General features: G+C 36.5%; 1 protein-coding gene across 1 annotated transcript in view; it reads left to right on the plus strand.

Moving 5' to 3' along the window:
• The window catches only part of SSR1 (signal sequence receptor subunit 1), a 42,822-nt gene that overhangs the window by 8,180 nt on the left and 20,047 nt on the right, over positions 1-14,595 (plus strand). The window contains exons 3-7 of the mRNA XM_046639645.1: positions 60-147; positions 1,679-1,941; positions 4,030-4,106; positions 4,860-4,938; positions 6,817-6,910. Of these exons, the coding sequence (XP_046495601.1) occupies positions 60-147; positions 1,679-1,941; positions 4,030-4,106; positions 4,860-4,938; positions 6,817-6,910 (601 nt within the window). The remainder of the gene's footprint in view (positions 1-59; positions 148-1,678; positions 1,942-4,029; positions 4,107-4,859; positions 4,939-6,816; positions 6,911-14,595) is intronic.

Raw genomic sequence — 14,595 nt, forward strand, 5'->3', positions numbered from 1 at the left:
TATCTTCTAATGATGTATTTTCCCTCATAGTAATTCCTTCTTAATGTTCTTTTTCTTAGGCAGAAGATAAAGAGGAAGAAGATGTATCTGGTGAACCTGAAGCTTCACCAAGTGCAGATACAACTATCCTGTTTGTGAAAGGAGAAGGTAATAGAGGGATGTTGGTTTTAATTCAGATACAGAAATTTTTAAAATGACAAGTTCACTTTTGGGGAAGCATTTGTAGTGCTTAAGGTTTTGATTCATCTTCGTCTCTTATGTTACAAGTGGGCTGTAAACATGTATTTTTTTTTAAAACCCTCTTTTATTTGTATAAATACCCATATATATATAAGGTGGTATTCCTGTCATTAAAATAAGGAGAAAAATAAATACTACCCAGTTTAACTAGAAATTAAATGTCAGTTTGGAAGATACTGTTTTTAAACTTTTTCAAACAGCCACAGTAAAATAACTCATATTTTGAGTGTTAACATTAGTGAAATATTAAGTCTTTACAATTAGGCCTTGGTTGGAGCCTAGGTTTCCTTAAAGGAAAATAAATATAATGTCTTCTACTTATTGAGGGCTGTGTGGCAGGCACTGTTGTCAAACACTTTGCATGTATTTTTTAATCTTAACAGAAATCCTATGAAGGTAGTATTGTTAAACCGAGATTTAGAAAGGTTAACAGCTTGTCGAGGGTTACTCAGTTAGTAAATAGATTGTGGAGACAGGTTTCAGGCTCAGATCTGACACCAAAGCCTGTGCTGTGCTGGGTGAAACTCAGCTCTGTAGACTATAGTATGATTGTTGAAGACTCGTTACTTGAACTTAGTAATTTTCTCGGTCTTCTCAAGTTTTTTTAAAGATTAGCACCTGAGCTAACAACTGTTGCCAATCTTCTTTTTTTTTTCTCCCCAAATCCCCCCTGTACATAGTTGCATATTTTACTTGTGGGTCCCTTCTAGTTGTGGCATGTGGGACGCCGTCTCAGCATGGCCTGATGAGCTGTGCCATGTCCGTGCCCAGGATCCGAACCTGTGAAACCCTTGGTCACTGAAGCAGAGCGCATGAACTTAACCACTCGGCCCCCAGGTTTTTTGTTTTATTCCCACATGTGATCCAACTTTATGCCTACAAAAAGTATGTAATTTGATTAAGAGATTTTTTTCCCATATTTTTGTAGCTTCGTCCTTGGGTCTTAAAATATGTATTTTGAGTAATTGCTTAAAGTAGATAGGGATTACCTGATTAATTTTTTTATGTTCTAACAGATAAAGTTTTTAGGTGAGCTTCTTAGACTTTGTGTTTTTGTTATTCTCTCCATTATCTGTACCAATAACAGATACTAAGTTGGTGGAAAGGTGACTTCATCAAGATATGTAGCCCTACTACAAGATAATCTACTGCAGAAAGTACGCAGCTCTTTCTTAGACCACGTAGTTTGGATGTGATCTGGTCTGAAATTGAAATGTTCAGTTAACTCAAGTTGGAGTGGTAGATTACGGACAAAAGGATTCATTTGTACACCAACTCCAATTACTAGTTAGTGGATGATTGGAGTGCCCTATTCAAAAGGATTCTGAAACCAGGTTGACACACAGCAGGAAAGGGTGCCAAAATCCATTAGTAACGTCTGCTGCTTGTTTTTTACTCTTTGAACCTTTTCTAATCTTCTGTCTTTTTTGTTTCTTAGATTTTCCAGCAAATAACATTGTGAAGTTCCTGGTAGGCTTTACAAACAAGGGTACAGAAGATTTTATTGTTGAATCCCTAGATGCCTCATTCCGTTATCCTCAGGACTACCAGTTTTATATCCAGAATTTCACAGCTCTTCCTCTGAACACGGTAGTGCCTCCCCAGAGGCAGGCAACTTTCGAGTACTCCTTCATTCCTGCAGAGCCCATGGGTGGACGACCCTTTGGTCTAGTCATCAATCTGAACTACAAAGATTTGAATGTAAGGCCTTCTAAACCTTTTTTTTTTAAGTTAGAGATGGATGAGGGAAATTGACATTGTTTAATGAATATTCTTGTATTTATTCATTGAGGTGCCTTGTTTGTGGTTGAAACTGTAATAGGCACTAGGGAGGCAAAGATAAGTTGCCTCCGTCGTCAAGTCTATAATCCACTGGGAGAGATAGATGTAAAAAGGCAGTATCACAGTATGATAAGGGATACATACTAGAGATAAGTATATAAGGTGCTCTGGTATGAAAGTGGAAGTGACTTGAGCTGGATCTTAAAAGGAAAAGCAGCAGTAAGCCACACACACAGTCTACTGTTTTTGAAATAGTTTTAGCAGTAAGGTTTATAGTTTATGAGAACCAAATAGCCTAATATAAGCTCTGTCGTCAACTGTTGCCAGTCTTTTTTTTTCTCCCCAAATTCCCCCAGTACATAGTTGTATATTGTAGTTGTGGGTCGTTCTAGTTGTGGCATGTGGGACGCTGCCCCAACGTGGCCTGACGAGCAGGGCCATGTCCGTGCCCAGGATCCAAATCGGTGAAACCCCGGACCAGTGAAGCGGAGTGTGCGAACCTAACCATTCGGCCACGGGGCAGGCCCCTTTCTTACGGTTTTTAATGTATGTAGTATATGTCCAATGAATGAATGAATGAGAGAAGCCCACTATAATTTTACTGCTGAGAGTTGACCTCTAGATGCCACATATTATGTCTGTCTTCAGACGAGAACACATCTAAACCATTCTCTTTTCAAAAAAGTTTTCAGAGAAGGAAATTTCACCCTCTCTTGGAAGCATAGTCAGCCTTTTCATCTTCCTAGTGTCATGTTTACCCTATGTCTGAGTTAAATTTCTCATGCCGCAATGAAGTTTTCCTTTTTTTTTCAGTTAGTAGAGTAGGAAGGGTTTTTCATTCTTCCTATCTTCAAAGTAATGTATTAAGCTTCTTCAACTTTACAGTTAAGTGGCTTGAAGAATTAGATATTTTCTTTTGTTTTCAGAATTAAACTTAATCCAACAGGCATATATGTAGTTCATCTCATTTTGAATGTTAGTTTCATCAGTGTGTTCTGATTATTAGAATTATCAATAGAAGAACACAAATTGAAAGATCTTGAAGTAAAACTTAAATAGTTACAGTTTAGCAATAAGTGACAGTTTTGAAAAAGTACTGCTACCTTTGTGTGAAGCATCAAGCACTGAAAACAGCTCTCTGTGTATTGTCTCAGTGATTCTGGGGCATTTGAAAACTGAAATTGTGCTGAACTGACAGAACTGTTTCAAGACCACAACAGAAAAATATTTTGATACTGAACATCACCAACCCATTTATTATAAAGATACTGATTTCCAATCTATTGTCAGTTCCCCCCTGCCAGGAAGATTAGCCCTGAGCTAACTTCTGCCAATCCTCCTTTTTTTGCTGAGGAAGACTGGCCTTGAGCTAACATCCATGTCCATCTTCCTCAACTTTATATGTGGGACGCCCACCACAGCGTGGCTTGCCAAGCGGTGCTACGTCCACACCCAGGATCCGAACCGGTGAACCCTGGGCCTCCAAGAAGTGGAACCTGTAGAATTAACCACTGCGCCACTGGGCTGGCCCCCATTATCAATTTGAATTTGACTTTTGTTCAAGTCTAGTTCTTAAAATGATCTTCTGTTGCAGCTATTGTTGTGCATTTTTTGCTCTTCTTTGTTTTGGCGGACTACAGACAACAGAAGCTAGGGCTTCTAGTGTAAGAGTGTTCTGTGGGCTTTGTTTTTGCACAGTTTTATCTTGTTTTTTTTTTTTTTACTTACCTGGTTCCTCATACTTTTCTCTTCCTCCCCCCAAAGAAATTGGGGGACAAATGCAAAGTTGGAGGCATTTTTTATTTTGTAGGAGAAAGTAACATCATGATGTTGAATCCCTGACATTGAATTAGGGCAATTATGTATGATTTTGTTGAGTCTTACTGACCTTCTAAGTGATAAGAAGGCTGTAGCATATCTGTTAGGGTAATGGTTTTAAGAAATCTTGTAAACTTTCATTCTTTCAATGCATTTCAGATTTTTGTTTTGGTTTTTTTTTCAAAACAGGGCAATGTATTCCAAGATGCTGTCTTCAATCAAACAGTTACAATTATTGAAAGAGAGGATGGGTTAGATGGAGAAACGTAAGTAAAAGTAGAAATATGTAGATCTTGATCTCATTAGGTGGGACTGGAAGGCTTGCTTCTATCAACATATTTTTAAGTGGTGAAAATGGAGTAAACTATATGTTTGGTGAAATCCTCACTACATAAATCCATACTTTAGATGATTCTTAAAATTGTTAATGCCAAGTTAGAAAAGATAGTTGAAAATGAAAAAAAAATTTTTAAAAAGATAGTTGGCTTTCCATCTTTCCCCTCTTTTAAATTCTTTTCCACCCTGTGCTCTTAAACTGATCATAAGCCTTATCTAAGTTGCATACCTCTAAAATTGCGATTGAAAACGTAAAGCATAAGATTGTATCTTGAAATGTGTTCTTTGTGGATGATGAATCATTTCATACTGTATAATTATGTGTAATTCACCAAAAGTTATTTTTAAATCAAACTGCAAAATAATCTAATATTTGAGGGAGACAAAACCTAATGCAATTATAAAGTAATTTTTTTCACTTTAGATCATATAATTGCTTTTTTTGTTGACTAATTGTTCTTAGAGATAAAGTAAATTTATGAACTTATTACCTAGATCTAAGTTGAATTTAAAAAATTTTATTCCTTTTCCCAAGAAGTTATTTGGAAAGCTTATATTGTGTTAGAATTATAGTTGTAACTAGCTGTGGTGTTTCTTATGAGGTAAAGCAGAGTTACAGTTTTAATTAGCTGTGGTATTTCTTATGAATTAAAGCCAGTTTCTGTTTTCTTCTTTTATATCAGAATCTTTATGTATATGTTCCTTGCTGGTCTTGGGCTCTTGGTGGTTGTTGGCCTTCATCAACTCCTAGAATCTAGAAAGGTAATTACGGATGAACAACTCTTATAGCCATAGTTGAAAAGTTGTTACAGTGTCGTCAAAATTAAGTATAATCTAGTTATTTGTGGCTTCTTACTTTCACCCTGAGTTTGTAAATTTACAGGTTTGTTGTACCTTTTTAAAATAAAACCCGAAGGTGAGACCTTGGATATTTGGCTTGGATTTGTTTAGACTTTTATACACATGTGCAGTTAATGCCCTTTGTCTACACCCTCCAGACTGATCTTTACCTTATTGTTATTGGAATTCTAAATTATGCTGGAATTCTTATTCCTTAAACTCAGACATAAGATTTCATTGTTTACTACACTTTTTCATGGATGTTATTTTATCTGTAAGCAGTGCAGCTTTTACATTTGTGTTTATACTCTTAATTGTAGGGATAATGCATAATTAGCAATTAAATGAGTCTTTATTTGAAAAAGAAGGAATGAATTTGGCTGTATTTGTTCTGTCAGTCAAACTTGTGTTTTCTTGTTAGGGCCGTAAGGTGGCCACACTGAAGCACCCCGTCTTCATGGTTTCTCTCTCTTGACGTGGTGGCTAATTTCACCACCATGTCTTCATCTCCCTCTTCTCCCCCACCCTGCAAAAAACCCCAGAAAACAAAACAACTCATACTACCCCTCTCAGTGGAAAGTATAACATGATTTGTGTCAAATATATATATCAACCAGACCCTAAACAAGTACTAGACATTTTGGTGACTCTCTATTAAGCATTAATTCAGGCAGTCAAATCTATATTAATGGGCCAGCCTGGTGGCACAGGGGTTAAGTTTGCACATTCCACTTTGGCAGCCCGGGGTTTGCTAGTTCGTATCCTGGCATTGGCGAGCCATGCTGTGGCAGGTGTCCCACATATAAAGTAGAGGAAGATGGGCACGAATGTTAGCTCAGGGCCAGTCTTCCTCAGCAAGAAAAACAAAAAAAAAGAAAAGAGAAGGCTTGGCAGCAGATGTTAGCTCAGGGCTAATCTTCCTCAAAAAAACCCCAAACTTTAAAAAAAAAGTCTATGGTAAAATTAGCAATAAATGTTATTAGTAAGTACTTGCTCTTTAAAAAAGAAATACTTAATGCTTAAATTTAATTTCCATAACTCACTTTGCCTCATTATTATAATAGCATTTTTGCCTACACTGTGTATAATGGCATCTCCAAATTTTTTTTCCCGTATGCGTAGGCCATTTTTTAGTTACCTTTCTGTGTGTTCAGAATCAGTGTTTGGACTGTATAATTAACACTCTGTTTCATAGTAAATAATTAGTTTTTGTTTTTAAGAGCAAGGCTAGAGAATGGGATTGAATCGCTTTCTTATTTTCTAGCAGTTTTGCTGCAAATACTGCTCTAGGGACAAAGTTTGAGATTGTTAGCTTAAATGAGATTTTATGTTCTTGTTCTGTCTGTGCCAACTGTTTAAGTGTATTTAGCTAACAATGTAGAAATCTGTTGGCATGCAGCATTTCAGTAACTTTCCTGAATTTTTGTTGAATATAGAAATAAATTTATTCTTTAAGATTTGATTCCCAAAGGAAAAGAAAATCATTGTATAATTAGAAATTCTTCCTTGGTCCACCAATTGTATAGTAACATATGAAGCTTTATAGCAGAGGAAAATGTCTTTAAAGCCTGAAAATAAATAATTGTTGTGAAAGTTTATTCCTTGTTATTTATTCTTTATAATTGGTGCTGGACATGATTTTCCTTTCTCATTAATAAAATTCTTAAGTAAGAGTATGTTTTAAAAGAAAAAACACCTTTGTCTATTAAGATATTTAACTTAAGTAGCTTGATAGATCTTTTTAAAAGTATAGTAAACAATATAATGGAACTCCTTTAAAGTAATGTTTTATATTCTCAGCGCAAGAGACCCATACAGAAAGTAGAGATGGGTACAGCAAGTCAGAATGATGTTGATATGAGTTGGATTCCTCAGGAAACTTTGAATCAGATCAGTAAGTACTTTTATGAACTTGGCTGGGAACCTTTTCTCTTAAAAGGAAATTAAATTAAATATCTTAGATTTAGCAAAAGTGCTTGGTCAATGCTATTTAGCATTCATCTTTTATTTGTGTACAACCTAGTATAATTGATTAATGAAGGCTTTAAAATTTTCTTTTATGTGGTGTATTTATGCTTTAATTTAGAAACGTCCAGATCTACAGTTTTATATAAATATGTAAATTCTCTATATTCCTAATCTTTCTCCTGTCTCTTTTCTTTCCTTTTGCTTCAGTGCAGAGTAGAAGAGGTGAGGTGATTAACTTTTTTCGTGGCATTTGCTGTGGTATTGGGGGCTCTTGTATAGCACATGAATACTTTACGGTCAGTTTAATGAGTAATGGAACAGTCTTCTAGGACTGTGTTTGTTAGAAAAACTACCCAGTATAGTTTGAGAGAAGAAATGGAAAATACTTCCTGGTAGTTTACCTAACAGGTATATTTCAATTTTATTACATATGCAGTCAGTTAGAATACTAATCTTTCTAAAAGAGTATAGGATGTTTTTTCTCCAATTTTAAATGGACTTTTAAAAAGCATTTATTATAAAAGCAGTGAGGCCTCATTGTAAGAAAAAATATAGTACAAAAGTGAAAAACTGAGATTACCTTTTGGCTCCACTAATCCCATTCCCCATCAATATTTGGTGCTTATGTGTTATTCTAAGTATTTTCAATATATTTATCAGCATATATGTCTATTGTTTCCATGTGTTTTACGCAAATATCATGCTGCACACACTTTCTACAGCCTGAGTTTTCACACTTTGCATATCTTTTTGAGATAGTTACTTAATAAATTTGCTTCAGTGTTTTTAATAATTAGATAGTAATCTTTTTTATAAAGGTGTCTGTCACGATAGATTAAACCTGTTTTGAATTGAAGAGTGTTATTTCCAGTTTTAAACTCTTACAATTAAAACTACTGAGGAAACTTAGATAATAGTAAGAGGTGGAGCCAGGATTTAAATGAGTTTGTGCAGTTAAACGCTCACCATGCTACCTAAAGTAGTATATTGTAAAGGGGAGTGAAGCATAGTTATCAGATAATACTAAGTGCTCGTGTGTAAGCATTTATTAGAAATTTTTTAAAAACTTAATATTCTTATTTAAATTTATGAGATTTAAAAAAATTGAGATGTAACTAACATAATATTAGTTTCAGTTGTACAACAGAATGATTCAGTATTTGTATATATTGTTAAATGGTCACCACAGTAAGTGTAGTTAACATCCATCGTGACACATAGCTACACAATTTTTTTTTCTTGTGATTAGAACTTTTAAGATCTACTCCTTAGCAACTTTCAAATATACAATACTATGTAGTATTATTAACTATAGTCACCAAGCTGTATATTACTTCCCCATGACTGACTGATTTTATAACGGGAAGTTTGTACCTTTTGACCCCCTTCACCCATTTTGCCCACCCACCACCTGGCATAAATTCTTAAAAAGTAGAATGGCTAGGTCTAAGATTATGTACATTTTAATTTTTATGGAAAGTGTCCCATTTCCCTCCCAGAAGATAATGCCAGTTTATGTCCTCATCAGTGTACAATATTGCCTTTTTCTCCTCTGCTCTCACTAATCATTCTGAAGTATTAAATATTGTCAAATGTTTTAATCTGTCAATATGATACAAAGTGGTATCTCATTGTTTTTCATTTACAGTTAAGAGTGAGGTTTGGCTTCTTTACACACGTGTTTATTGGCTGCTTAGTATTTCTTTTCCTGTGAGTTGGCTGTTCAAGTCCTTTCTGGGTTTACAAATTGTTTTCCTTATTCCTTTCAGTGAGCTCTCTCTATTGAAACACAATTACAGTGTGGTAGGTGGTTTATTCAAAGTGTGTTCAGAGTAATAAGAGCATAGGAGGGCCTTCCCCCTCTAGGGGAGTAGGGAAAGCATTCACAGGAGTTGATATTTGACCAGAGTCTTGAAAAGTTGGATGAGGCGGCCTCTTCCAGGTTTGTATGCTATGCTAAGGACTTTTGACTTTCCTTCTAGGTAAAAGGCAACCATTAGATACTTTAAAGTAGAGAAATAACAAATTTATGTTTTATATGGTGAAAGCCTTGTGGAGGATGGTTAGCAAGGAGGAGCTACTGGAAACAGGGATAACAGTTAGATAATTTCAGAAAAACATATGAGAAATCCTTAGGGGGCTCAGGCAGTAGTGATGGGTGTAAAAGGGAGTAGAAAGATGTTTCAGAAGTGGAGCAGAGTGGGCTTCTTGGATGTTTTAATGAGGGAAAGTGAAAGAGTGTTCTGCACTTAGGCAGCTGGATGGAAGGTGATCTCGTTAATATTAGGGAATATGGGAAGATGAGTGCACCTGTGTGAGGAGAGATGAGTTTGGATTGTTGCATGTGAGGAGCCCATGGAGCTCCCAGATAGGGATGTCCGGTGAACGTTTGAAAGTTGTTGAGAGCACAAGTGAATAGAGCTTTGAAATCATTGGGACATATAGCATAGGTGGTAGCTGAGGTTATGGGAATAAATCTTTCTTTGTAAGGAAAAACTTCCTATATCATCCTGACATTCAGTGTAGCAAAAAAGAGAATTGGGGTGAAGTGTTAGACCATGGCCTCTCTACGATGCATCAGAATTACTTATGAAGTCTGTGGTATGTTTAAATACAAGTTCTTTAAATATAGTTGTATTTTAAATATCTTACACAGAATTAGCTGAAACTACTTTTGAAAAACATTAAAAATTATAATTAAAAACTAAAGTCACTGTGACAGTTATGGGACCATTTCTTCAAAGAAATTTTACATGTCAAATAGATTGAGAGTTTGGTTTCATAGTATCTTTCTCCCTGTTCATGAAATAAAAAGCTGAGAATTATTACAGTTATAGAGCAAAATTTAAATCATCTATAATTGTATTTTCAATTGGCAAATATTCAGTATCTGCTATGTTACAGTACTAACTAGGTTCTGAGTGATTTATTTGAAAGTTAAGAATATTACTTTTAAGAATTTACGTTTCTACTTGAGGAAATAAGGCGCATATATGAAATTTTTTTTTTTTTAGATTGGTACCTGAGCCAACAACTGTTGCCAGTCTTCTTCTTCTTCTTCTTTTTTTTCCTGTTTTTTCTCCCCAAATCCCTCCCAGTACATAGTTGTATATTTTAGTTGTGGGTCCTTCTAGTTGTGGCATGTGGGATGCCGCCTCAGCGTGGCCTCATGAGCGGTGCCATGTCGGCTCCCAGGATCTGAACCAGTGAAACCCTGGGCCACAGAAGTGGAGTGCGAGAACTTAACAGCTAGGCCACAGGGCCGGCCCCATGAAATATTTGAATAGTCAGAGACAGTATGTGATTATGTGGTAGAATGCGTAATATGGATAACATAAGTTAGGTAAAGGGACCATATTAGAGTCAGGGGAGACCTTGTTGAAGGAAAATTTAACTTATGTTGGGTACCTTCTATGTACTGGGCATTCACTCTGTAAGGTTAGCTGCTATCTCTGTATTTACTGATGTGAAATTGCTCTTAAGAAAAAGTAACTTGCCAAGATTCACAACTAGCTTTGTCCGCATTCTAAAGCCCATTTATTTTTCCCAGTGACACTTAATATTCAAAGATAGATAAAGTCACTGAATATTTTTTAACAATACTTGCTTATCTTGCTCAAAATCTGATTGTTCAGCCTGAGTTTGTTTTAGGACCATGCCGTTACCACCAAAGACACTTTTATTATTCCTTATCTTTTCCCATTTTAAATGAAATCCTTTGTTTTGAAAAAACTTCATAAACAATGGAACTCCTAAACGGCATTGAGCTAATCCAATTACCCAATTAAGGTGATAAACTTTTTATCAAATTCAAGAGATTTTGATCCTTTGTGTCCCCTAAGCTTATCGTTGAGAGGCATCTTATTTGTTAATTAGTTTTGGAATTTGAAAATATCTGGAAGACACATAACACACTGGCGCATAACCATACTCCTTTCTCACTATTATGACTTTTAGCAAAACCCTGGGAGCCTGGGAGCCCTAGACAGAGCCTAATCCTGTGAAATCAAAGGAGTCCTGAGAGCATTTCAGAAGTCAGGGGCTGGGCCGGCCCAGTGGCGCAGTGGTTAAGTTCTCATGTTCTGCTTCTCGGCAGCCCGGGGTTTGCCAGTTCAGATCCTGAGTGCGGACATGGCACTGCTTGGCAAAAGCCATGCTGTGGTAGGCATCCCACATATAAAGTAGAGGAAGATGGGCATGATTGTTAGCTCGGGGCCAGTCTTCCTCAGCAAAAAGAGGAGGATTGGCAGTCCTTAGCTCAGGGCTAATCTTCCTCAAAAGAAAAAAAAAAAGACTTGTTTAGAAGTCAGGCGCTTAGAGGTTAAGGAGAAAGAAGCCTCTGAAAAGATAATCGTGTTTTTTCCCAGCTACTCTTAACTTGCTCTTTTAGAGTATAGATTTCTTTTTTTCCTAAACAAAAGTCACCTTTTTTAACTTGCTTTTTTAATACTGAGATATTTTAAAGTTACAAATATGATGATGACACACTACCTCTAAAACATTTCTGTTTGTAAAGAAACATTTTCCTGACAAATAACATTATCACATTTAAAGGATTATTAATTATATTAATAACCAGGGGGCCGGCCCCGTGGCCCAGTGGTTAAGTTTGTGCGCTCTGCTTCGGCGGCCCAGGGTTTTGCGGGTTCTGATCCTGGGCACGGACATGGCACTGCTCACTCATCAGGCCATGATGGGGCAGCATCCCACATGCCACAACTAGAAGGACTCACAACTAAAAAAGTATACAACTATGTACTGGGGGTCTTTGGGGAGAAAAAGGAAAAATAAAAATCTTTAACCAATCTATGTTGAAATTTCTCCACTTGTTTCAAAAATATCTTTTATAGCTTTTTTCCCCCCAACATAAGTTGATGCATTGCATCTGGTTGTTATATCCTTTTAAGTCCCTTTTAATTTACAACAACTCAAGAGATTGGCTACCTGTCCTCTAGAAAAGGGTTTCTCAAATTTTGTATACAAATCACTTGCAAATCTTGTTATGATGCAGGTTCCGATTCAGTCGCTCTAGGGTGGGGCCGAAGCATCAGGCGTTTCTAACAAGCTCCCAGGTGATGCCAGTGCTGCCCACCCATTGATCACACCGAGTGATAAGGCTCTAAAAAGTCCCTCCTCCAAATTTGTCTGATTGTTTTGTCCTGGTGTCCTTTAGTTATAATTTATTTAACCTGGAAGATGTAAAGCTGTAGGCTTGATTAGATTTAAGTTGTTAGTTTTTGGATAATAGCATGCATTGTAGCTCATGAGTGCTTCTTCCTGTATCACATCAAGAAGCAACATCTGATTGTCCCATCTTAGTGCTGTTAAATCGAGTGATTGATTAGGGTGGTAGCCGTATGGTCTTTCCATGTAACCAGGAAGGGTTAGGTCTTTCTGCTTGCAACTTAGAAATTATCTGTGTGGTATATCCAGTTCTCTAAGCGACTCACCAGTTGATAATCCTTGCATGAATTGGTAATGTTTCAGAGCTTGTAAGTGATGAGTTTCTATTGAAATTTCTTCCATTTTTACTAATTGCCATTCTTTTGTAAAGTAGAGCTTTCCCTCATCAGCTGGGGCTTTTTGGTTACCCTAAAAGACAGCTCCTACTGAAAAAACAGGATAAATGCTTAATTCTTTCCTTTGTTTTCCAGTTTTCAAAGTAAAGAGTCTAGAAACCACCCAAATGGTGACAAATGAGTTTTTTCCTAATTTTCTCCTTTGTTATTTATCGTAAACTCGGATTTTCATAGAATCATTGTATTTCAGTTAACTTTTGTGGAAGTAACGTTGGTTTGTAACATTATATAATTTTCAGATGTACATCATGTTTTGACTTCTGTGTACACTACATCGTGTTCTCCAGCAAAAGTCTAGTTCCCATCCGTCACCGTACACACATGCCCTTTTGCTCTCCTCCCACTCCCTTCCCCTCTGGTAACCACCAATCTATTCTCTTTATCTCTGTGTGTGTTTTTTATCTTTCACGTAAGTGAAATCATATGGTATTTGACTTTCTCTGTCTGACTTATTTTGCTTAGGATAATACCCACAAGGTCCATCCATGTTGCCACAGAAGGCAAGATTTCATCCCCTTTTTTTTTTATGGCTGAGTAGTGTTCCATTATATATACATATACCACATCATCTTTATCCATTCATTTGTTGATGAGCACTTAGGTTGTTTCCGAGTCTTGGCTATTGTGACTAATGCTGCAATGAACATGTAAGTGCACGTATCTTTTCAAATTAATGTTTTCATGTTCTTTGGATAATACCCAGAAGTGGAATACCTGGATCACATTTTTACTTTTTTGAGGAATCTCCATACTGTTTTCCATAGTGGCTGCACTGTTTTACATTCCCACCAAGAGTGTTATGAGGGTTCACTTTTCTCCACATCTTCTCCAACACTTGTTTCTTGTCTTTTTAATATTAGCCATTCTTACGGGCATGAGGTGGTATCTTGTGGTTTCGATTTGCATTTCCCTAATAATTAGTGATGTTGAACATGTATTCATGTGTGTGTTGGCCGTCTTTTTATCTTCTTTGGAAAAATGTTCAAATCTTATGCCCATTTTTTAATTGGGTGGTTTGCTTGAGTTCTTTTTATATTTTGGATATTAACCCCTTATCGGATATATGATTTGCAAATATCTTCTCCCAGTTGGTATGTTGTCTCTTTGTTTTGTCGGTGGTTTCTTTTGCCATGCAGAAGTAACTTAGTCTTTTTGATGCTCAAACATTGTTACAGTTTTGGCTAGACTTTAGGGATGTCATTGATACCGAGTGACATTGTAGGCCCATTCTGTGAACTAAGCTAGAATATATGCATTTTTTCAAATCATGAAATCCTTTTGATATTTTCAGTTTAATTTTAACAATATTTTTACTTAATTTTGTATGCTTGTCTTTCTTTTTTTTCTCTAAAGTCTTGATTCCTCAGAGCCGGAGTTCTCAGACTTTAGCATTCATCAGAATCACCTGGACTGCCCATTAAGCTTGCTGGGCCCCACCCCTACAGTTTCTAGTTGAATTGGTCTGGGGTGAGACCCAAGAATTTGCATATCTCAGTTCGCAGGCGATTTTAAGGCTGCTGATCCAGACACACAGAACCACTGTCTTAGAACATGATTTTCTTAAAGAGGTTGAGCCAAATTGCAGATAATTAAGGAAAAAATAGCCATTTCTTTCAAAGATAGGGACATGTGCCTTGCGTATTTGAAGACAGAATGGAGAAAACCCAAGAGAAGTTTTGAAGATTGTGGAACAGGAGGTGTACATGGAAGTGGAAGGTCCTCCAGCTTTGAGGAATTCCCTTTGGAGAGGAATGGTGTTGAGGACTAGGATATTTAAGAGGCTGATACTTACTTAATTTGGCAAGAGCTTTTTCTCATCCCTGTCTCATGAGAATGTAAGGGAAGGAGGAATAATTTGAAACAATTTGAACCCATTATTAGTAAGTTTTCCTGATAAGTTTTGCATTTCAGATTAGGGCACTTGCTTCCCTGATGTCTTTTTAACTATAATTGATGGACTAGCTGATATTTTTTTTCTTTTAAAGATTGGCACCTGGGCTAACAACTGTTGCCAATCTTTTTTTTTTTTTTT

This window comes from Equus quagga, chromosome 15 (genome assembly GCF_021613505.1).
Source record: "Equus quagga isolate Etosha38 chromosome 15, UCLA_HA_Equagga_1.0, whole genome shotgun sequence".
NCBI lineage: Eukaryota > Metazoa > Chordata > Mammalia > Perissodactyla > Equidae > Equus > Equus quagga.